The 22,690-nt window shown below is 36.1% G+C and overlaps 1 protein-coding gene across 3 annotated transcripts in view; it reads right to left on the reverse strand.

The window, feature by feature from the left end:
* STRN3 (striatin 3) overlaps positions 1 to 22,690 on the reverse strand; it is a 115,514-nt gene that overhangs the window by 46,829 nt on the left and 45,995 nt on the right. For all 3 annotated transcript variants that reach the window (XM_004755147.3, XM_004755148.3, XM_004755149.3), the window contains exons 2-5: positions 11,242 to 11,345; positions 10,530 to 10,603; positions 5,512 to 5,593; positions 1,884 to 2,057 (exon numbers count right to left, since the gene is read on the reverse strand). In XM_004755147.3, coding sequence (XP_004755204.1) covers positions 1,884 to 2,057; positions 5,512 to 5,593; positions 10,530 to 10,603; positions 11,242 to 11,345 — 434 coding nt within the window. The remainder of the gene's footprint in view (positions 1 to 1,883; positions 2,058 to 5,511; positions 5,594 to 10,529; positions 10,604 to 11,241; positions 11,346 to 22,690) is intronic.

Here is a 22,690-nt window from a genome sequence, read left to right on the forward strand (position 1 = left end):
ATACATACAATGGAATATTACTTAGCCAAAAAAGAAGGAAATCTTGTCATATGCTACAACATGCTAAACCTTCATGACATTATGCTAAGTGAAATAAGGTGGTCAAAGAAGGACAAACACTACATGATTCCACTTACATGAAGTACTTAAAGTAGTCACTCATAGAAACAGAGAGTTGAATGGTGGCTGCCAGGGGCTGGTAGGAGGAGGAAATAGGGAGTTGCTATTCAATAGGTACAGAGTTTCAGTCATAAAAGATTAAAAAGTTCTAGAGGTGTACTCTATAACATTGTCCTTATGGTTAACAATACTGCACTATACACCTTAAAAATTGTGAAGAGGATAGATCTCATTTTATGTGTTTTTTTTTTTTTTAACACAATAGAAAAGAAACCTATTAAAGTCTTAATCTTGGAAAGGCAAGGAGTTTTACAAGAAGATTAAGTCTGGTGTGGAAATTTAATTCAGATTCAGGTGTGCTAAAGTGCATTCCTCTAAATATTTATAAATTCTATGAACTACTCAGCCTGATTAGCTAACAAGCTTAAAAATGCATAATACTTTTGCTTTTTCTCTTATACCACAAAAATATTCTGTGCTTCCTGAAATCCAGAGTAAAGAAAATAAGAGCTCTATTTGATGTCAAATGTTACTGAAGAGGCCTTATTTCTCAGAAATAAAACCCCTAAAGCAAAAGTTTATGTTAATTTGAAATTTTCAGTACATGTACATGTTTTAAACAAAAGCATAATGTCATGAAATATAGCTAAGGTAAGAAATACTGCTAGTTTATAAACAATACATAGCATTCATTTCTTAAGCTCTAAAGGAACTCAAGGAACTCATTTTGTTTCTTCCCATTCTCTTTTTCTCTTCTACGTCCTTCCAACCTATGTTTTCAAGGTGACATCTAGTGGTTAAAAAAAAAATTCTACCTACTTATTAACACCTGCATTTATCAAGTCTGTATTAACCAAAGATGCGTCTGACAGACAAAAAACATCAAAGATGATGAGGACATGAAGAAATTTCTGGTGGGAATGTAAAATAGTTTACCCACTTTGGATAAGAGTTTGTTACTTCCCTGACAAGGAATGGATAAACAAAATGTGATATATCAATAGAACAGAGTATTACTTGGCAATAAAAAGGAATGAATTACTGAAACATGGATGAAGCTTAAAAAACATTATGCTAAAGTAAAGAAGCCACTCACAAAATAACTGTTTATATGAAATGTTCAGAATAGGGAATCTATAGAAGCAAAGTAGATTAGTGGTTGCCTGGGGTTGGCAGTGAAATGAGTGCAGAGCAGAACGGGGAATGTTGGCCAATGAGTTTGGGGTTCCTGTTGGGAATGATGAGTATTTTCAAAACTAAGATTGTGGTGATGGCTGAGAGACTGACTATCCTAAAAATAAACTACATACTTTAAATGGCAGAAATGTATAGTATGAGAATTTTAGACACTAAATTTTAAAAAGTATTACCTGATGGCTTTCTGACAGCAAACATAACACAAAACTTTGTTTCTTTCATACTTGTGTGTAAATGACCATTACTACTCTAGTTATAGAGTACCATTATAATTTATTGAAAGTACCCTATCAAAAATTTAAATCAGGATGTTAAAGTAGCTCTGAACTACATGAAATTACTCTTAAACTGAAATTTAAATCTGCACCTATTTCAGAACTATAGCCGATTTCTTGGTATCAAAAGTTAAGAGAGATCAATTTAAATTTGCCCACGGTACCATGCAGGAAGGAAAAAGTCTTTAAATCTGAACTCTACCTGCTTTAAAAATTAACAAAAGTAACATGTTAAAGAGATTCATAGTATCCATTATATGACCAATGTTAACCAATAAGTACAGATCATACCTTTTGATTTCTTGTCCTTTCTGCTTAGGAGATTCGCCTCCATTCAGGATCTGTTCTAAGTTCTTTGTTTCTACTGATCCATTTGGCTCTGAATTAGATAGTCCAAGTAATGACCTTACCCGCTGAGACCGTACATCTAATATTGTATCTGTGTAACCTACTTCCTGAAGATATCTACAAGAGAAAATTTAAAATATTTAAACTCATATATTAAGACCTATAAACTTGTTAACTCAAAATCATATCAAGGAATTTCAGAAAAAACCATAAATCTCTAAAATATAATCTTCCTTTGCCACAAAACCTTCTTCTCTATAGACTCGTTCCAGTTCTAAGAGAACAAGGCCAATTATAAACCAAAATTTAATTTAAAAAGCATATAGTATGCTAACACTAATTGAGGGACGATTATCGTGAAACCTAAAAAGCCCAAGAACCTAAAAAGCTTTAGGAGTTGAGGATATATTTAAAAAAAAAAAAAAAAAGTCCACAAAGTGGTAAAGAATGAGTAGAACTAAACCTCAGTACTGCAACATTCTAAGTTTAAACCTGGGTTCTTAGCCAGAGGATGATGCACAGATTAGTTGTTCTTCTAGGACCTAAAATCTGGTACTGAAACTTTCTTTATATCTAACTTAGGATCCAGGATGAGATCTGAAAAGAAAAAGGGACTAGATTATGACATAATACATAATGGGTCATGAACGGCTTTGTGTGATGAAGAATATCCTCTAGAAGCATTTGACAGGCTAAGGAAGGATGTTAAAAGGAGTCTTAGACACTACTGGCAAAGAACGAAAGATTTTTAGGTGAAAGCCAATGATAGGGAACTTGGTTAGAATACTACTAAAACAGCAAGAAATAAAACTGAAGCTAATAAATGTGAGAAAAATAAACAAGATATAATCTTAGAGACATGGTGCACAAATAAATATGGCAGCAGAATGTAAGGAGATGGGCACCTGCATGGCTCAGTGGGTTAAGCCTCTGCCTTTGGCTCAGGTCATGATCTCAGGGTCCTGGGATCGAGCCCCACATCGGGCTCTCTGCTCAGTGGGGAGTTCTTCTCCCTCTCTCTCTGCCTCTCTGTCTACTTGTGATTCTCTCTCTCTCTCTCTCTCTCTCTGTCAAAAAAATAAATAAAGTAATTTTTTAAAAAAAGAATGTATGGAGATAAAAGAATTTTAGAAAATTTTCAGATTTCTAACATAGATGGTGGTTCTAGTCAATGAAATGAAGAATAAGGTGTCCAAATCTGGTTTATACAGTAACTATCACATAATCATGTAGTATCTATGAAAGTGACAATATTTATTAGGCACAATACTAAAAAAGGTCAAAGCTCAGAAGAGAATAGACTCAGTATATAGATTTGAGAGTCATCAGTGTTCAGCGGTATTTAAAGCCATGGATTTTAATGAAGTTACCCTGAGAAAAAACTCTGGAACAGAAAGCCTCGGGATACAGACATCTAAAGGACTAGAAAAATAAGAGAAAATCTAAGAAAATTAAAAGAAAGCACTTGAGAAATAAGGATGGGAAATGACAGCAGAGATTAAGTAAGAAAAAAGGCTCAAAAAAGAATGAAGAGTTAATGTCAAATGCTTCCAAAAGATGAAATAGGAACAAAAAAAGTCTCTTTCTTAAGTATGTTTGTGAGTAGCTTCCATCTGGTATCGAAGTAGAAAACAGAATACACAGCTGAGAAATGAACAAGGAAAACTATAGAGATAAACTGTTCTCAGTTTACAGAGATAAACTATTCTCAGGGTAAGATGTGGAGAGACAGAATATTAATCCAGGCAATAACATTAGGTTTTTATAAGAGAAATACTGTACAACCAATTTTTCTACAGTTACTGCACTCTTCTAAAAATTGCAATTCTCTTTTTTGGGGGAACAAATGCCATCACACTCTAACCATGTGGTCTGAATGAGCAGCCAAGATCTCACACAACTAGGTAAAAATAATTGACTCACCGGCATGTATTTGATCAAGTAAGCCAATTCTGAATTTCAGTAGAAAAGATTAAAACTGATATACAGAGGAGAAGAAAACCAAAGAATAAGAACGTATCATGATTTTTTCTATTCCCTAAGAAGACCTCAGGTATATGTCAGCTCTTGTCTTCTGGATACTCAAGTTATTCAGCACTTTTTTCAATTCTGCTAGCTACTCTAGCATCCTTCCAAAGACTAATCTGTTTTACTAAAGCTTGTTCAAGTTTTAATCACTAAGAGTTTGGACTGATAGTTTCAAGACTTTGAATGAAACATCAGAAACTAAAGTGATAAATTTGAGGTTTAAATACATCTACAGAAAGGAAAGCATAAAGTTAAGGGAGTTCTCACCTGACAGCCTTCATATTTTCAGTGAAGTAGAATTTGAGGTGCTCTAATAAGTAAGGGAGAATGGGCTAAGATATGGTAAAAGTTTAGAGTATCTACTGAGGGTAATGGGAGCAGGACATGGCCAGGGTTATAAAGAAAGGCTCTCTACAATGTTTGTACAGGAAACTAAGAATATGTAAAGACATTCAGGGGACTCTGTGATTTTTCTCCAAGATTTAATTAGAAACAGAAGAAGCAGACAGCAAGATTGAACTGGGGGTGGGATACTGTGGGTTTAGTAAAATGACTGGTGGGAGAGGGTTAAGAGAGGGCACCAAGAAAGCTAGGGGTACTAGCAAAAGGGTGTTGGATGATTGGTCTAAGCTGGAACTAGGTAAAAATAAAAACAAGAAAAGCCCACATCAACAAATAAACAAAATAAAACCAACCAGAGCTAAAGGAGCCAAAGGGGGAAATTAAATTAGTCAAGAATCTAAGGTAAGAATCAAAATAAGGTCAGAGAGCAAACAACATGGGAATTGGGGTAGAAAAGGTAGAATATAAGACAAATGTTGGATCATGGAATATTCCAGAGTAAGGTAAGTTCTAGGTAATAATAAGATGAAGGGTCTCACCACATTTCACTGGGTTATTGAAGTGAAGTTAAACATCTATATAGGTGAGAAGTCTGAATAATTGTAAATTACCCAGAATATTAGTAGTACACAGGTACCAAAGCTTTAAAAACATATGGCCAAAAAACAAATAGATTAAAGATAATAAGATATGCCACATAATTACTTCTAATACAGCAAAGAATTCAAACATTAAAAAAAATAATTCAAACATCAAAATGTTCCTCAAAAATACAAGTAAAAAGTAGGATTTGACAAGCCACTTATGAAAGGTTTCAGATAACTGGTTCAATTCCTCTATAAACCAGTAATACTCCTACGTAACCCAAATTTATGAATTCTGCACTGATGGGAATGAGAGTATCCTGAGCTATGAACTCTATATTGTTTTTATTCTTGCCTTCCAGTCATCCAGTTTTTATGACATTCTACCCCTCAAATAAGAAAACATCATCCTGAGTAGTGTTCAAAAGAACATTCAGAGGAGACAAACTTTAAAAAGATCCAATAGTCTAATAAAGCAAGAAAGCAATTTGAAAACTCTACACACTGTCCTATTATCACCAAACAATTTTTCACTTGCGAGTGATCTAGGTATGAAAGTACTTAAGCACTTTCATACCTAGATCCTTAAAGAAAGCTAAAAATGAACCATTACTTACTGTCTTAACAGCTGTCTGCCTTGCTTCCACGTTAACTGGCTATTCTGAGGTGCTGTGGGAGCTTCTGTGTCTTTGGTTTCTTCTAAAAATTAACACACACACACAAAAAAACCCAGATGATTTCATACGCATTTTATTTCAAGTCTTGAGAAAATATTGCCAAAGTTCTCTCAGGGATAAATTCCCACAAAATATAACTAAATATTTTATAAAGAACAGAAGTAAATTAACAACTATTGAGTATTTGCTGTGGGTCACTCATTTTAAATGCATTTATCCCAATAACTTACACAACTCAGGTATGACCCTCCTTGTTTTAACACTGGGAAAACCCAAGAGTACATAAACTCTACTAGAGATTCAAAAGCCAAAATACTAGGCTTTGAAATGAAATGCTAAAAAATAAATGTTTTTAACTACCAGAATTCTGCTGGGTTGAATGCTTTCAAAATCAAAAGGCTGTATTTAATATTTACTTAAGCATTCAAAATCAGCACTTGGAAGCTTTATATATATAAAACCACTGAATAACTTAGATTCTGTATCAGTTAACTTTAAGCAACACTTCATATAATCAACTTCAGTTTGAGAACTAAAACTTAAACCAGAAAATAGTTTCTACTACAATTAAAAAGTCATATTTTATTCTGGAATAAAAGTACAAGCATTAAGAGAGAGTTTAATAAATAATACAGGGGTGCCTGGGTGGCTGGCTCAGCCAGTTAAGCATCCAACTCTTGATTTTGGCTCGGGTCATAATCTCAGGGTCATGAGATAGAGCCCCATCCTGGGCACATACTCAGTGGGTGGTTTGCTTCTCTCCTCTCTCTCCTTTGGGCCCCTTTCCCCACTCTCTCTCTCTCAAGCAAATAAATAAATCTTAAAAAAAAAAAAATACTATAATCTGAAGTGAGTCAAGCTCTCAATAAGCATCCCTAGATGGGCACCTGGGTGGCTCAGTAGGTTAAAGCCCCTGCCTTCGGCTCAGGTCATGATACTAGGGTCCTAGGATCGAACTCCACATCGGGCTCTCTGCTCAGTGGGGAGCCTGCTTCCCCCCCCACCCGCCCTGTCTGCCTCTCTGCCTACTTGTGATCTCTGTCTGTCAAATAAATAAATAAAATCTAAAAAAAAAAAAAGTATCCCTAGAGACTTAAAACTTTATTATCAGCACAAACTATTATAGAAATATTTTCCTATAAAGTCCTATTATGAAAATTAAAATCAAACAGAGAAGAGAGGATCATAGAAGATCAGCCTTCACACTAAATGTTGAGAACCCTTAGCATGGCTCACAGTTAGGTTCCTATACTCCTCAAAGTCATGAGAACAAATACTGGTAGCAGCATTACTTCTCTAACCCTAACCCATTATTAACATCTTTTCATTCTTCCCACGAACACATGAATTTCTAAGATTTCTAGAAACAATTATTTCATCCTAATAGCCTCTTTATTTTTGCTTATAACTTTTTCTATTTATACCACTTGTTTACCGTGTAATTACATATAATACATAACCATTGGAGAAAAAAATATATTTTTAGAAGAATTATAACTGCCTCAAATCCTTTCACCAATAGTGTTAGTCCTATTTTTCATCTCAAAATACATATATAAACTTCTTTCTTTGAAAAAAAGAGGGGTTCAATGTGTGCACTGTAGCATAAGCTGTATTTGAATATTCTCAATGTATTTGAATATTCTCAACATTCTCTTGATAGTAATAAATAAATTAATATCATAAAATGATTATCTATTATTCCAAAGAAAGTATATGCCTACTTAATGAGTCCACTAATGTTGACATTAGTTTCTACTTTTCCTTATTATAAATAATGCTGCTAAGGGTATCCCTGAAGTACATCAGAAGCATATAGATCAATGAATTTTTTAACACACCAATGTAACCAGTTCCTCAATGAAGAAACAAAACATTTATCAGCACCCCAAAAGCTTTCCTTGTGCCCTCTTCTAGTCACTAGACACTCCTAAAAAGGGTATCAATACTATCCTGATTTATAAAACCTAGATTAATTTTTTAACTTGATACACACAAAATCGTTTGTATCAATTTTCAGTTTTATGCTGTCCATGTTGTCAAGTGTAGTTAGTTTGTTTACTTTTGTTGCTAACGAGCATTCCACTATACTAAAATATTACACAGTATATGTACTCATTCTAACACTGCAGGTCATTCAAGTTGTTTCCTGATTTTTAATACAACATACTATACACAAGCCTTATGGTGAACATATGTATGCCTTTTAAGGAGTAGAATACCTAGAAGCAAAATACTGGGCCATAGAGCATGCTGCTATGTCTATGTTCCCTTTAGTATCACTGACAAACCACTTTCAGAGCAGTCCAATCAGTTTTCAATCTCGAACCCAGTAGGTATGGTTGTTCTAAATCCTCATCAACACTTCACCTTTTTACTCTTTTGTATGTTATTTTAGCCATTCTGATAGGTCTCTAATTATATACACTGCACTTTGGTTGTATGTCCTCAATAACTAATAAAACTGAGTCTCATTTCATCTACTTATTGGCCATTTGGATATTTTCTCTTGTGGGCTGCCTTTTCAAGTCTTTTGCCTATTTTTCTCCTGTTAGAGATTTTTTTTTCCTAAAGGCATGAAAAAGAGCTCTTTACAAATTTAGATACAACCCCTTCTATAAGTGTAAGGTTTAGAATACATATATATATTGGTATTACTGAGGCACAGGTACAAAAACATTCACATCTTGTACTTCAGTCAAGACAATATTTTACACTTTTTTACATTTTGATTTTGTGCATATATAAAAGGCAATACTAATTTGTTCAACAGCTCTCTTGAGCTATACTTTGATGTAAATAATTTCATTCCATTTTGTTTGCATGCTGTATTTAGCCCATCCTTTTGTCTTTTTCCCCTGCTCAACACCATGAAGTTTTGCTACATCAATTAAAGCAATCTATTTTGCTATTGTTGTTTCCCGTAAGTAAAATAATTGGATGTCATTTATTCCTCATTTTGAGGAATTTTTAATAGTTAAGTTTATACAGACAAAACAGTTGTTTTTAATCTTAACTCAGTTGTAGGCAATAGAGATCTGTCTGTTTTCTACAAGCTATTGTACTGAAACCAACTAGCCAATTCTAACTATAGCTCCAGGAACAAGGCAGCTGCAGCTAGTCACCTTCTTCTCATTTACGAAGATCAAGTTAGGGAAGATAGCCCTTGAGTTAGGAAGTGAATACTTACTTTGTGACTATTCTAACCACATTAGAAAGAAAAGGAGTCAAAGAAAAGTTCTGAATCCATTAAGTTGCGCGAAGCTACTCTACTCCCTCTAACTGCAGTAAGACTACTGTAGTAAACAAGGCCCAAAATATACAGACCTTTCCAACTTTTTATCATTTATTGTTGCTTTTCCAAGGATTATGCCATAATACGGTTTCATATTATCAAATCTTCATAATCACTGAAACGCCAGATCAAAGGAAATTCATGCAGGATGCCAGGGTAGTTCAGTTGGTTAAGCATCTGCCTTCATCTCAGGTCCTGATCCCAGGGTCCTAGGATCAAGTCCCACATCCGGCTCCTCACTGGGCAGAGATCCTGCTACTCCCTCTGCCTACCTTTCTCTCTGGCAAATAAATAAAATCTTTAAAAAAAAAAAAAAGGAAACCCATGCTGTTCATATTTTTTTCCTTATTTTTTTATGTATGCCAACAACTTGAAATATAATAAATGGTAAAATTAGTTAAGTTTAGAAAAATTAAATCAACTGCAAGTTGTATGTATGAAGTGTTTTGCTAGGTATTTAACATTAACAGTATTTAATATCAAACTAAAAACCAATGAAATTTTTAAAATTTACTGTGCCACCTAACTAAAAAAAAGTCCATATAAACTTATTTGCCCTACCATATATACTTTGACTTTATTGGATATGGTACAAGTATAGAAGGAGAAGAAATATTGCATATCCAAATAAAGACACACTTTTTCCTTGTCTTAATAACCAGCATCCAAGAACAGCACAGAATTCAATCTAACTGCACCATCAAAATGTATGAGTTCTAGGGGAGCCTGGGTGGCTCAGAGGGTTAAGCCTCTGCCTTCGGCTCAGGTCATGATCTCAGGGTCCTGGGATCGAGCCCCACATCCCCTGCTCGGCGGGGAGCCTGCTTCCCCTTCTCTCTCTCTGCCTGCCTCCCTGCCTACTTGTGATCTCTGCCTGTCAAATAAATAAATAAAATATTTTAAAAAAACTTTTTAAAAAATGTGTATGAGTTCTAAATGTACCTGAAATAAGAAAGTGATAATATTCCTAATTTGTATAAAACAAAATAATCCTCATAATTAGATGTTTAGACCACTGAAATTGTAATCATACAGAACCCTAAATTTACTAGTAAACTTTTAGCCTTTTCCTATTCTAGCCGTCTCTTCCCAGCATAACTGCTCATCAGATAGTACTCTTGTCCTCAATATCCATTTAGTTTAGAGCAGATGCAAAATTTAGTATAGTGCAAGATGAAGCGAAGATTTTTTTTCCTTCTCTTAACCCTTATTTGGCTGCCTATGAGGTTTTCAAATTCAATCAAATTTCCAATTTTCAGAATTAAACTGTTAATCACAGCTTCTCCACATGAAAACAACTTAGTAGTAATAAAAATTTAAGCTCATGTGGGATAAGGATTACCTACAAGCACAGAAAGAACTGTTGCATTACCTTTCACCTCTAGTTAATTCTAAAAATGTACCCACAATTTTACATAAGTTTCAGCACAAGGAAAACAGGATAAATAACCTCAGGACTGAGATGCAGATAAAGCTAGTTACTTTACTCATCTATTATTTCCCCCAAAACACTAGATAATATTACAGTAGTTGACAATCTGACTAAACAACGCCATCAGAGCAAAATGAGAATGAAGAAAATATGGCTGTTACATAAAAATGAGCTTAAACCAACTTTTCTTGAATTAGGTCAGGAGAAGGTTAATGGAAAAATCAAGTTTACCTGATTCAAAGGTTGGCATTTTCAAATCACCTTGGTTCAGTTCTGTGCCATATTTTAATTTGTGATATTTTGCCCTGAAAATTCAATAATAAATTGTTTAAAGAAAATACTTTCTCTTTTTCCACACAGTTAATACTGGTATATATTTCTCTGATAACAAATAAAACATAATACAAATTGTCTGTTTTTAAGTTTTACTTGCAAAGGAAGTTAGAAAAAAGGGTGCACTGCTATGAAAGAAAAAAATGTAAATTACCCAATTAACACAAACACCTGAGTAAAGATAAATTTTTCCTGATCTTTAAAGAAACAAAACCCCCAAAACCTAGATTCTGTAACAAGATATTATTTCAATTTTAAAGATTTAAATCTTGGTGGGGCGGGGGAAGAAGATTTATTAAATCTTGGAGCGCCTGGGTGGCTCAGTCAGTTATCCTGGGGTCCTGGGGTGGAGCCCCTCATCAGGCTGCCTGCTTAGCAGGGAGTCTGCTTCTCCTCCCTCACTGCTCCCCCAATCAAATAAATAAATAAAATCTTTTAAAAAATAAAGATTTAAATCTTTTCTTTTCCCATATAAGAATCAAAGTATCATCTTGTATTTTGGGCAGGGTTTCATATCTTTCAAAGAGCTTTTAAATACACTGTACACTAGTACAAAAAAGAAAACTGCCCTACTTTATATTACACATATAAGAAAATGAGGTACACAAACCTTTCTTGTTTTAATGCATACTCTAACATCTTTATTCTTCTTACTAAATCCTTCTTCAAGTTTTCTTGACCTTTTCTTTCTCCTTGCAAAAATGCTATCCGGGCCTAAAAATATAAAAGATTCATTTATTTTCATTTTTTCCTAATGATATACAGGAAATCAAAAATAAGAAAACATGACAGCAAGTTTTATAATGCATAGAAACAGTCAACCAAACTTTGTTAGGTAACACAATTATTTTAAAAATAAACATAACTGTAAGTCAATTTATTTGCTTATAATCTTAAAGTCTTAATATTAGTAACTTCTACATAATCATAAAAGGAAATTTTATACATAAAAACTGAACCTACTTCCTAACATAAGTCACAAAGAACTAAAAAATATTATTTTCATAAATAGATAAAATATTTTTCCCCAAATGAGATACTGGTTGTTTCAAAAAACAGTAATAATACCTCAAAAGCATTTTCTTTATGAAATACTTAAAAATTTAACATCTTTTCTATTCCACACACCCACTCCACATTCTTTCAATTCTTGAAACAATAACAGCACAATACTGCAAATAGTTTAAGTAAAGCCACCATATTTTCAAAGAACTCATTACTTTCTGCTGTCATTTTTCTATTGTGAGAGGAAATTTTTGTCTTTTTAACTGCCTCATTTCTGAGAGAGGCAACTCTATCTTTTCCTGGCCCCTCCTATCATGTCAGGCCCCTTTACCACACTAAAGAGTAATGCATAAAGAGACTATCATAGGTATGGAGACACTTGCCATTATGCATGTAATTACAATAAAATTAACTTCCACATGGGGGAGAATGCTTTTGCTGAGATAACCCACAGGTATATTTGTTGATTAAGAAAAAGGAAGTTACTTAGTAACCTAAATTACGATTAATGGATCAGAACAAATAAATTCAGCTGAATAATTTAACCCATTAAATTAGGATCTCTTGGGTGCCTGGTTGGCTCAGTGGGTGCCTGGTTGGCTCAGTGGGTTAAAGCCTCTGCCTTTCGCTCAGGTCGTGATCTCAGGGTCCTGGGATTGAGCCCCACATTGGGCTCTCTGCTCAGCAGGGAGCCTGCTTCCCTTCCTCTCTTTCTCAGCCTGCCTCTCTTGACTACTCGTAATCTCTATCAAATAAAATAAATAAATAAATAGATAGATAGATAAATAAATAAATAAGGATCTCTTCATTTCTTTAATAGAAAGAGCCAGCAGACCAGCTAAATCAAATTGATTAATAAAAACATATTTAATGTTTAACAAATGCCCACTGCCATCAAAACAAGCTCTTCTCTGTTATCCTTTACTTTAAGATGTATTTATTAGAGAGAGAGAGTGTGTGTGTGCTAGTGCACAAGTACAAGCAGAGAAGAGTGGAGGTAGAAGGAGAAGCACGCTTCCTGCTAAGTAGGGAGCCTGATTCAAGGCTAGATCCCAGGACCCTGAGATCATGAGCTGAGCAGAAGGCAGATGCTTAACTGACCAAGCCACCCAGGTGTTCCTCTATTACCCTTAATTTAAAAAAGCGGGGGGTGCCTGGGTGGCTCAGTGGGTTAAGCCTCTGCCTTCAGCTCAGGTCGTGATCCCAGGGTCCTGGGATCAAGCCCCGCATCTGGCTCTCTGCTCTCGAAAAGCCTGCTTACTCCTCTCTCTGCCTGCCTCTGAGAGCCTACTTGTGATCTCTGTCTGTCAGATAAATAAATAAAATCTTTAAAAAAAAAAAAAAAGCCTCTGCCTTCGGCTCAATTCATGATCTCAGGGTCATGGGATCTAGCCTTGAATCAGGCTCCCTACTTAGCAGAGGTCATTAGGCTCTCTGCTGAGAGAGAGACTGCTTCCCCCTCTCTCTGCATGCCTCTCTTCCTACTTGTGATCTCTGTCAAATTTAAAAAAGGGGGGGGGGCCTCCAGGGTGGCTCGGTCAGTTAAGCTAAAAGTTGGACTCCTGATTTTCAGCTCTTCTCATGATCTCAGGGTTGTGAGATCTAGCCCAGCTTAAGATTCTTTCTCTCCCTCTTGGGGCGCCTGGGTGGTTCAGTGGGGTAAAGCCTCTGCCTTCTGCTCAGGTCGTGGTCTCAGGGTCCTGGGATCGAGCCCCGAGTCGGGCTTTCTGCTCAGCAGGGAGCCTGCTTCCTCCTCTCTCTGTCTCTGCCTGCCGCTCTGCCTACTTGTCTGTCAAATAAGTAAATAAAATCTTTAAAAAAAAAAAAAATTCTTTCTCTCCCTCTTCCACTGCCTGCCCACCCCACCCCACCACTGCTCACTCGCTCTCTCTGAAATAAAAAGAAAAAGAAATCACCTATAACTCCTTAACACCTGAGATGTTAGACAGCTACATAAAACTTCCAAATACAAATTTCAAAACAAACAGACAAAAACCTCTAGGAGGAATGGTAACTATTCAGAACCTAACTGTCTAATACCTTAAGAGAAAGTAGCACTTATGACTCTCTTGAACTATAAAGCAAAAGTGAAATGTCAATTTCATCACACAGCCTCAAGAGCTTTTTTTTTTTAAAGCCTCAAGAAATTCTGATTAGGTTTTTTGCCTGCACCAACTTTCTTTTTTTCACCACAATAAGTGCAGTCACCAGCACTGTCACCATACAACACCCTAACGGTATTATTGACTATATTCTCTATGGGGAGTTTTCCTTCCCTAACTTACCAATTCTGTAACTGAAGTTGTACCTCTTAAATCACTTCACCTACTTCGTCCATCCCCTCAACCTCCTCACCTTTGTCAACCACCAGTTAGTTCTCTGTATTTATGATTCTTTTTCTGTTTTTTTTTTTGTTTGTTCAATTTACTTTGTCTAGATTTCAAATAAAAGTGAGATCATATAGTATTTGTCTTTCTTTGGCTTATTTCACTTAGCATAATACCTTCTAGATGTATCAATGTTGTCGCAAAAGGCAAGATCTCACTCTTTTTATGCCTGAGGAATATTCCATTGTGTAATATTCCATTGTTTTTATCTGTTCAACTAACAGTGGATATACTTAGGTTGCTTCTGTATCTTGGCTATTGTAAATAATGTTGCAACATAGGGGTACATAAATTTTACCAATTAGCATTTCCATCATCTGTGGGTAAATACCCACTAGTGGAATTATTGGGACAATATGGTATTTCTATTTTTAATTGTTTGATGAATTTCCACCTTGTTGTCTACAGTGGTTCCATCAATTTACACATTTCCACCAATGCTGCAAAAGCGTTCCCTTTTCTCCACATCTCACCAACACTTGTTATTTCTTGTCTTTTTTATATCAGCCATTCTGACAGGTCTAAGGTGATAAGTCACTATGGTTTTGTTATGCATCTCCCTAATTAAATAATGTGAACATCTTTTCACATCTCTTGGTCATCCATATGTCTTATTTGGAAAAATGTCTATTCAAGTCCTCTGCCCATTTTTAAAACAGATTGTTAAGTATTTTTATTTATTTTTTTGGCGTTCAGTTGTCTTAAGTTCTTTATATGACATTAACCCTTTATCAAACATATCATTTGCAAATATCTTCTCCCATTCAGTAGGATGTCTTTTCATTTTGTTGACTGTTTCCTTCACTCTGCAGAAGGGTTTCATTTTGATGTAGTCCCAAGTTTATTCTTACTTTTGTCTCCCTTACCTGAGGGGACATATTTAGAAAAATGTTGCTATGATCAATGTCCAAGACATTATTGCCTATGTTTTCTTTGAGGCGTTTTATGGTTTCAGGTCTCACATTTAGGTCTTTAATCCATTTTGAGTTTATTTTGTGTATGGTGTAAGAAAGTGATCTCCTTTCATTCTTTTGCATGCAGCTGTCCGGTTTTTCCTAATACCATTTATTAAAGAGGCTGTCTTTTCTCTATTGTATACTCTTGCCTCCTCTGCCATAGATTAATTTACCATTTTTGAGTTCTCTATCCTGTCGATCTATTTTTATGCCAGCACCACACTGTTGTCATTACTATAGATTTGCAATGTATCTTAAAATATGGGACTGCCAAAACCTCCAGTTTTGTACTTCTTTTTCATGATTGCTATGACCCATTTGGGGTCTTTTTTGGATCCACAAAAATTTTACCATTATTTGTTCTAGTTCTGTTAAATAGATTATTGATATTTTAATAGGGATTGCACTCAATCTATAGAACTTGATTATGGAGTATGGAGATTTTGACTATTTTGACTATTAATTCTTCCAATCCACCAACATGGTATAACTTCCCATTTGTTTGTGTCGTCTTCAATTTCTTATTTTTTTTTTTAAGATTTTATTTATTTGACAGAGTTGGGGAGAGATCACAAGTTGGGGGGGGCAGGGAAGCAGGCTCCCCACTGAGCAGACAGCCCACTGCAGGGCTTGATCCCAGCATCCTGAGATCATGACCCAATTTGAAGGCAGAGGCTTAATACACTGAACCACCCTGGCACCACCCCCTTCAGTTTCTTTTATCAATGCTTTCTCATTTTCAAAATACAGTTCTCTCACCTCCATGATTAAATTTATTCCTAGGTATTTCACTCTTTCTAGTGCAAATGTAAACACTGGTTTTTTTTTTTTTTTGTATGTTTTTTGTTGTTGTTGTTTTTAATTTTTTATTTCTTTTCAGCGTAACAGTAACAGTATTCATTGTTTTTGCACCACGCCCAGAGCTCATGCAATCCGCCCAGAGCTCATGCAATCCGTGCCCTCCCTAATACCCACCACCTGGTTCCCCCAACCTCCCACCCCCTGTCCCTTCAAAACCCTCAGATTGTTTTTCAGAGTCCATAGTCTCTCATGGTTCACCTCCCCTTCCAATTTCCCTCAACTTCCTTCTCCTCTCCATCTCCCCTTGTCCTCCATGTTATTTGTTATGCTCCACAAATAAGTGAAACCATATAATTGACTCTCTCTGCTTGACTTATTTCACTCAGCATAATCTCTTCCAGTCCCGTCCATGTTGCTACAAAAGTTGGGTATTCATCCTTTCTGATGGAGACATAATATTCCATAGTGTATATGGACCACATCTTCCTTATCCATTCGTCCGTTGAAGGGCATCTTGGTTCTTTCCACAGTTTGGCGACTGTGGACATTGCTGCTATAAACACTGGGGTACAGATGGCTCTTCTTTTCACAACATACGTATCTTTGGGGTAAATACCCAGTACTACAATTGCAGGGTCATAAGGAAGCTCTATTTTTAATTTCTTGAGGAATCTCCACACTGTTTTCCAAAGTGGCTGCACCAACTTGCATTCCCACCAACCATTTAAGAGGGTTCCCCTTTCTCCACATCCTCTCCAACACACGTTGTTTCCTGTCTTGCTAATTTTGGCCATTCTAACTGGTGTAAGGTGGTATCTCAATGTGGTTTTAATTTGAATCTCCCTAATGACTAGTGATGATGAACATTTTTCATGTGTCTGATAGCCATTTGTATGTCTTCATTGGAGAAGTATCTGTTCATAATTTCTCTTTCTACCACTTTGTTATCAGTTAATAGAAATTCAACAGAATTCTGTATATTAATTTTTTATCCTGTGGCTTTACTGAATTTATTACTTCTAATAGTTTTTTGGTAGAGTCTTTAAGATTTTCTATATATAGTACCATGCCATCTGCAAACAGTGGCAATTTTACTTCTTCGTTACCAATTTGTATACTTTTTATCCCCTTCTGGTTTGATTGGTTAGACTTTCGGCTCTAAGTTGAATAAAAGTGACAAGTGAACAACCTTGTCTTGTTCCTGATCTTAAAAGAAAGCTTTTAGATTTTCCCCCTTTAAGTATATTAGCTGTGGTCTTGTCATATATGACCTTTATCATGTTAAGGTATGTTGCTTCTTTTTTTTTTTTTAAAGATTTTATTTATTTATTTGACAGACAGAGATCACAAGTAGACAGAGAGGCAGGCAGAGAGAGCGGAGGAAGCGGCTCCCCACTGAGCAGAGACCCCGAAGCGGGGCTCGATCCCAGGACCCCGGGACCACGACCCGAGCGGAAGGCAGAGGCTTCAACCCACTGAGCCACCCAGGCACACTTCGTTGAGTTTTTATCATGAAAGTATGCTGAAGGGGCGCCTAGATGGCTCAATGGGTTAAAGCCTCTGCCTTTGGCTCAGGTCATGATCCCAGGGTCCTGGAATAGAGCCCCAGATCAGGCTCTCTGCTCAGCAGAGGAGCCTGTTTCCCCTCTCTCTCTGCCTGCCTCTCTGCCTACTTGTGATCTCTCTGTCAAATAAATAAATAAATAAATAAATAAATAAGATTTTTTTTTTAAAAAAAGAAAGGATGCTGAATTTTGTCAAATGCTGCATCTACTGAGATGATCGTATGGTTTTACCCTTCATTATGTTAAAGGAATGTATCATGTCTATTAATTTGCAGATATAGAACCATTCTTTTTTTTTTTTTTAAGATTTTATTCATTTATTTGAGAAAGAGAGCAAGAAAGAGAGTATGGGGGGGCAGGACAGAAAGAGAGGGAGAAACAGACTCCTTGCCAAGCAGGGAGCCCAATGCAGGGCTCGATCCCAGGACCCAGGATCATGACCTAAGCCAAACGCAAAAGCTTAACTGTCTGAGCCACCCAAGTGTCCCTAGAACCATCCTTGTATTGACTAGAAAAAAAGAAAAAGGAAAAAACCATTATCACATACTAAAAGCATTATGTGACTCCAATTTCCAGATCTTACAAGCATACTTTAATTAGCAATGGAAAAAGATGAAAGAAGCTCATTTAATTCTGCTTCTTAAAAAGGAGTCATCAACGTGGCTCAGTCAATTAACTGTCTGCCTTCCACTCAGGTCATGATCCCTGGGGTCCTAGGATCCAGTCCTGCATTAGGCTCCCTACTCAACAGGAAGTCTGTTTCTCCCTCTCCCTCTGCTTCTTTCTCTATTAAATTAATAAAATCTTAAAAAAAAAAAAAGCAGTATTCAGCGATTTTTTTCCAATGAGAAAGGCACTGAAACTAAGAGAAAGTAATAAGGCCCTCTAAAGGATTAAAAAAAAAAAAAGTGGTAAAAGTGGTAATGTTTCCTATTAGAAGCCTACACTGTTGTCTATGTGCTTCTGCACCCCCGGCACTAGAATCTTACTCTATTGTGAGAATTCATTTTCACTTCTTGTCTTGGCATTTTCATACTAAAAACCATCATCCATACAGAATTTAGTACATTAAACAAGCACCTACTATATTTAAAAAGCAAGAATCCCACAGCAGCTTTTGAACAGGTGTTGAAGGGAGATAATTCACAAACACAAAAGACAAAAAAAGGTGAGAGTTCATCTAGAAAATACTTTTAAAAGGACATATCCTAACCCAAACTATGTGGAGATGAGGGTAAAAAGAAAATAACAGATATATCATGACTGTTGGATGTGGTCTTATGACCTCACATCACGTAGTACTATATACTCTGACTTAAAAGGTAAAGGTTATGTCTGACAGTAATTAAACACTTAAACACACACACACACACACACAATTAAATAAGCGACTGTGGCCCCCTGCTCCCATTCTCTAGCAGCTGACTTGTTTGTGCCTCATTCTTCTCCCGTGCGTGTCAGGAGGCAGCAAGAAACAATGTTTAATAAGGGTTCATTGACAATGAATTCTAAGCTATTTTTATAGGTCATAATGCACCATTAGTAGCATCATCTCAGCAAATAAACACTTCAAAAAGTAAATGCAAAAAAAAAAAAAAAGGTAGGGAAGCCTGGGTGGCTCGGTAAATTAAGCCCCTGCCTTTGGCTCATGTCATAATCCCAGAGTCCTAGGATAGAGCCCCACATTCAGCTCCTTCCTCAGCAGGGAGCCTGTTTCTCCTTCTCCCTCTGTCCCATCCCTACCCTCATTTCTGTTCCTTCTCAGTCAAAATAAACAAATAAAACCTTTAAAAAAAAAGTTACTGCAAAAAACACATTTACAATGCCATCAAAAAACAAAACTATCTAGGAATAAACCAACAACAACAAAAACCACAGAGAAAAATCAACAAAAACAGAACTTGATTCACCTAAAGTATCAACAAAATTGACAAAATGTTAGCTGGGTCCACTAAGAAAAAAAGAAAGACACAAATATCAAAATCAGAAATGAAAGTGGAAGCATTACAACCAATTCTACAGAAATAAAAGGACTGGAAGCATACTAGGAACAACTGAACACCAACAAATTGGATAACTCAGAAACACAAAACCTAACAAGACTGAGTGATGAAGAAAAAGAAAGACAGAAAAAACCTACTTATAGATTAATTCGGTTATCAAAAATCCTTCATACAGGGGTGCTTGGATGGCTTAGTTTGTTAAGCATCTGATTCCTCATTTAGGCTCAAGTCATGATCTCAGGGTTGTGAGATTGAGCCCTGTGTCTTTGGACTCTCCACTAAACAGGAAGTCCACTTCTCTCCTTCTCCCTCTGCCCATCCACTGCCCACAAGTGTTCTCCCTCTAAAATAAATACATAAATCTTTTTTAAAAATAAAAAATAAAAATCCCTCATACAAAGAAAAACCCTGGACATGATAGCTTTACTAGTGAATCCTGCCAAACATTTAAAGAACTAACAAAAAACCTTCTAAAACATTTCCAAAAATTGGAGACAAAACAGTCTGTAAATCATCAAGGCCAGCACTGCCCCATACCAAAGCCAGACACAAACACTGTAAGTAAACTACAGACCAGTATCTCTTATAAACACTTTTGTAAAAACCCTCAACATAATACTAGTAAATCAAATTCAGCAGCATATTACAAAGATTGTATACCACAACCAAGTGAGATTTATTCCTTGAATGCAGGGATGGTTCAACACAAGAAAACCAATCAATGTAAGGCACCTCATTAACAGAATAAAGAAGAAAACTGCAAAACCATTTCAACTGATGCAGAGAATGAACCTGACAAAGTTCAACACTTTCATGACAAAAAAACAAATGAACAAACAAACAAAAAAACAAAACCCAAACCACTCAACAAATCAGGAATAAAACTGTCTCAACATAATTTGAAAAGCCACAACAAACATCATACTCAATAGTTTAAGACTGAAAACTTTCCCTCTGAAATCAGAATGGAGGATGGGTGAGGTATGCCTGGTGCCAGGGTGGCTCAGTCAATAAGCATCTGACTCTTGGTCTCAACTCATTCCTTATCTCAGGGTCATGAATTCAAGCCCTGTGATTGGGCTCCACGCTGGACATGGAGTCCACTTTAAAAATTCAAATAAATAAAATAAAATAAAATGAGAACAAGGGAAGGATGCCTATGTCAACACTGCTATACAAATAGAACTGTTAAGTACCTTCCAGAGCAATAAGGCAAGAAAAAGAAAGGAATCCAAATTAGAAAAGAAGCAAAATTATCTCTATTCACAGATAATATAGTCTTATATGTAGAAAACCCAAAATATTTCATTAAAAATGTTAGGACTAACAAATTAAGCAAAGTATCGGGATACTGCCACACAAAAATCAACAACAATTTTTTTTTTTTTTTTAAACGGGGGTGGCAGAGAGGCAGGGGGAGAGAAAGAATCTTAAACAGGCTCCACACCCAGCACAGAACCCAACACTGGGCTCTCACAACGAAGATCATGACCTGAGTCAAAATCAAGAGTCAGGGGACGCCTGGGTGGCTCAGTTGGTTAAGCAGCTGCCTTCGGCTCAGGTCATGATCCCAGCGTCCTGGGATCGAGTCCCACATCGGGCTCCTTGCTCCGCAGGGAGCCTGCTTCTCCCTCTGACTCTGCCTTCCACTCTGTCTGCCTGTGCTCACTCTCACTCTCTCTCTCTTACAAATAAATAAATAAAATCTTTAAAAAAAAAAAAAATCAAGAGTCAGACACTTAAACAACTGAGCCACCCAGAACCCTCAGCAGCATTTCTATATACCATCAGTGAACAATCATGAAAGGAAATTATAAAACAATTCCATTTTTTAAAAAGATTTATTTACTTATTTATTTGACATACAGAGATCACAAGTAGGCAGAGAGGCAAGCAGAGAGAGAGGGGGAAGCAGGCTCCCCACCGAGCAGAGAGCCCGATGTGGGGCTCAATCCCAGGACCCTGAGATCATGACCTGAGCCAAAGGCAGAGGCTTTAACCCACTGAGCCACCCAGGTGCCCCAAAACAATTCCATTTTTAACAGCATCAAAAAGAATAAAATTAACTTAGGAATTAACCAAGGAGGTGAAGGACAGGCACAATGAAAAGTACACAATAATGCTGAATCAAAATAAAGATGGAAATAAATGGAAACACATTTCATGTTCATGGACTAATGAACACTAATATTATTAAAATATCAATACTATCCAAATTTGCAGAGTGGGTGCAATTCCTTTCAAAATCCCAATGACATTTCTTACAGAAACAGAAAAATCCATACTAAAATTTACATAGAATCTCAGGGGACCCCTTAATAGCAAAACAATCTTAAAAAAGAATGAAGTTGGAGGCCTTTCCTAAGTTCTAAACATACTACACAAAGCAAAAGTAATCAAGACAGTATGATACTGGCAAAAAGACAGACATACAGACCAATGGAACAGAAATGAAATACCAAAATTAAACCCTTAACATACACATCAAATATCTTTTACAAGGACGCCCAGACCACACAGTGAAGAAAGAACAGTCTTTTCAACAGGTACTGTTGGGAAAAAATGAATATTCATATGCAAAAGAATGAAGTCAGACTGTTCATATACCACAAATTTTCATACATCACAAATTAATTCAGAATGAATCAAAGACCTAAACAAAAGATCTAAAACTATAAAGTTAAAAGAAAACACAGGACAAAACCTTCAAAACATTGGACTTGGGAATGGTTTCCTGGATATGAAACCAAACCACAGGTAACAGAAGAACAAATGGAGAAAATGGACATGATGAAAATTTAAAACTCTTGCACATCAATGGAAACTGCCAACAAAGGGAAAAAGGAATCAATGGAATGGCAGGAAACTGTAAATTGTGTATCAGATAAGAGATTAATATACAGAATATATAAACCATTCCTAAAACTCAAGAACAAAAAACCCAATTCAAAAATGGACAAAAGACTTGAATAAGTATTTCTCCAAAGAAGATACATGATTGGCCAATATGCACATGAAAACATGCTTTCCACCACTAATCATTAGGAAAGCCCCCTATGAGATACTATACCTCATTAGGATAGCTACTATTAAAGACAGTAACAACAAGAACAAAAAACATCCGTTAGGATTTGAAAAAACTAGAAACTTTATATAAATTGTTGGTAAAATGATATGAGTCACTGTGGAAGATAATATGGTAGTTCCTAAAAAAATTAAAAAATAGAATGATCTCACCCAGGCACCTGGGCAGCATAGTTGGGTTGAGCAGCCGACTCCTGTGTTAGGCTTAGGTCATGATCTCAGGGTTGTGAGAACAAGCCCTGTGTCAGGCTCTGTGCT

This window comes from Mustela putorius, unplaced genomic scaffold (assembly GCF_011764305.1).
Source record: "Mustela putorius furo isolate JIRA1106 unplaced genomic scaffold, ASM1176430v1.1 tig00003898_pilon_pilon_pilon, whole genome shotgun sequence".
NCBI lineage: Eukaryota > Metazoa > Chordata > Mammalia > Carnivora > Mustelidae > Mustela > Mustela putorius.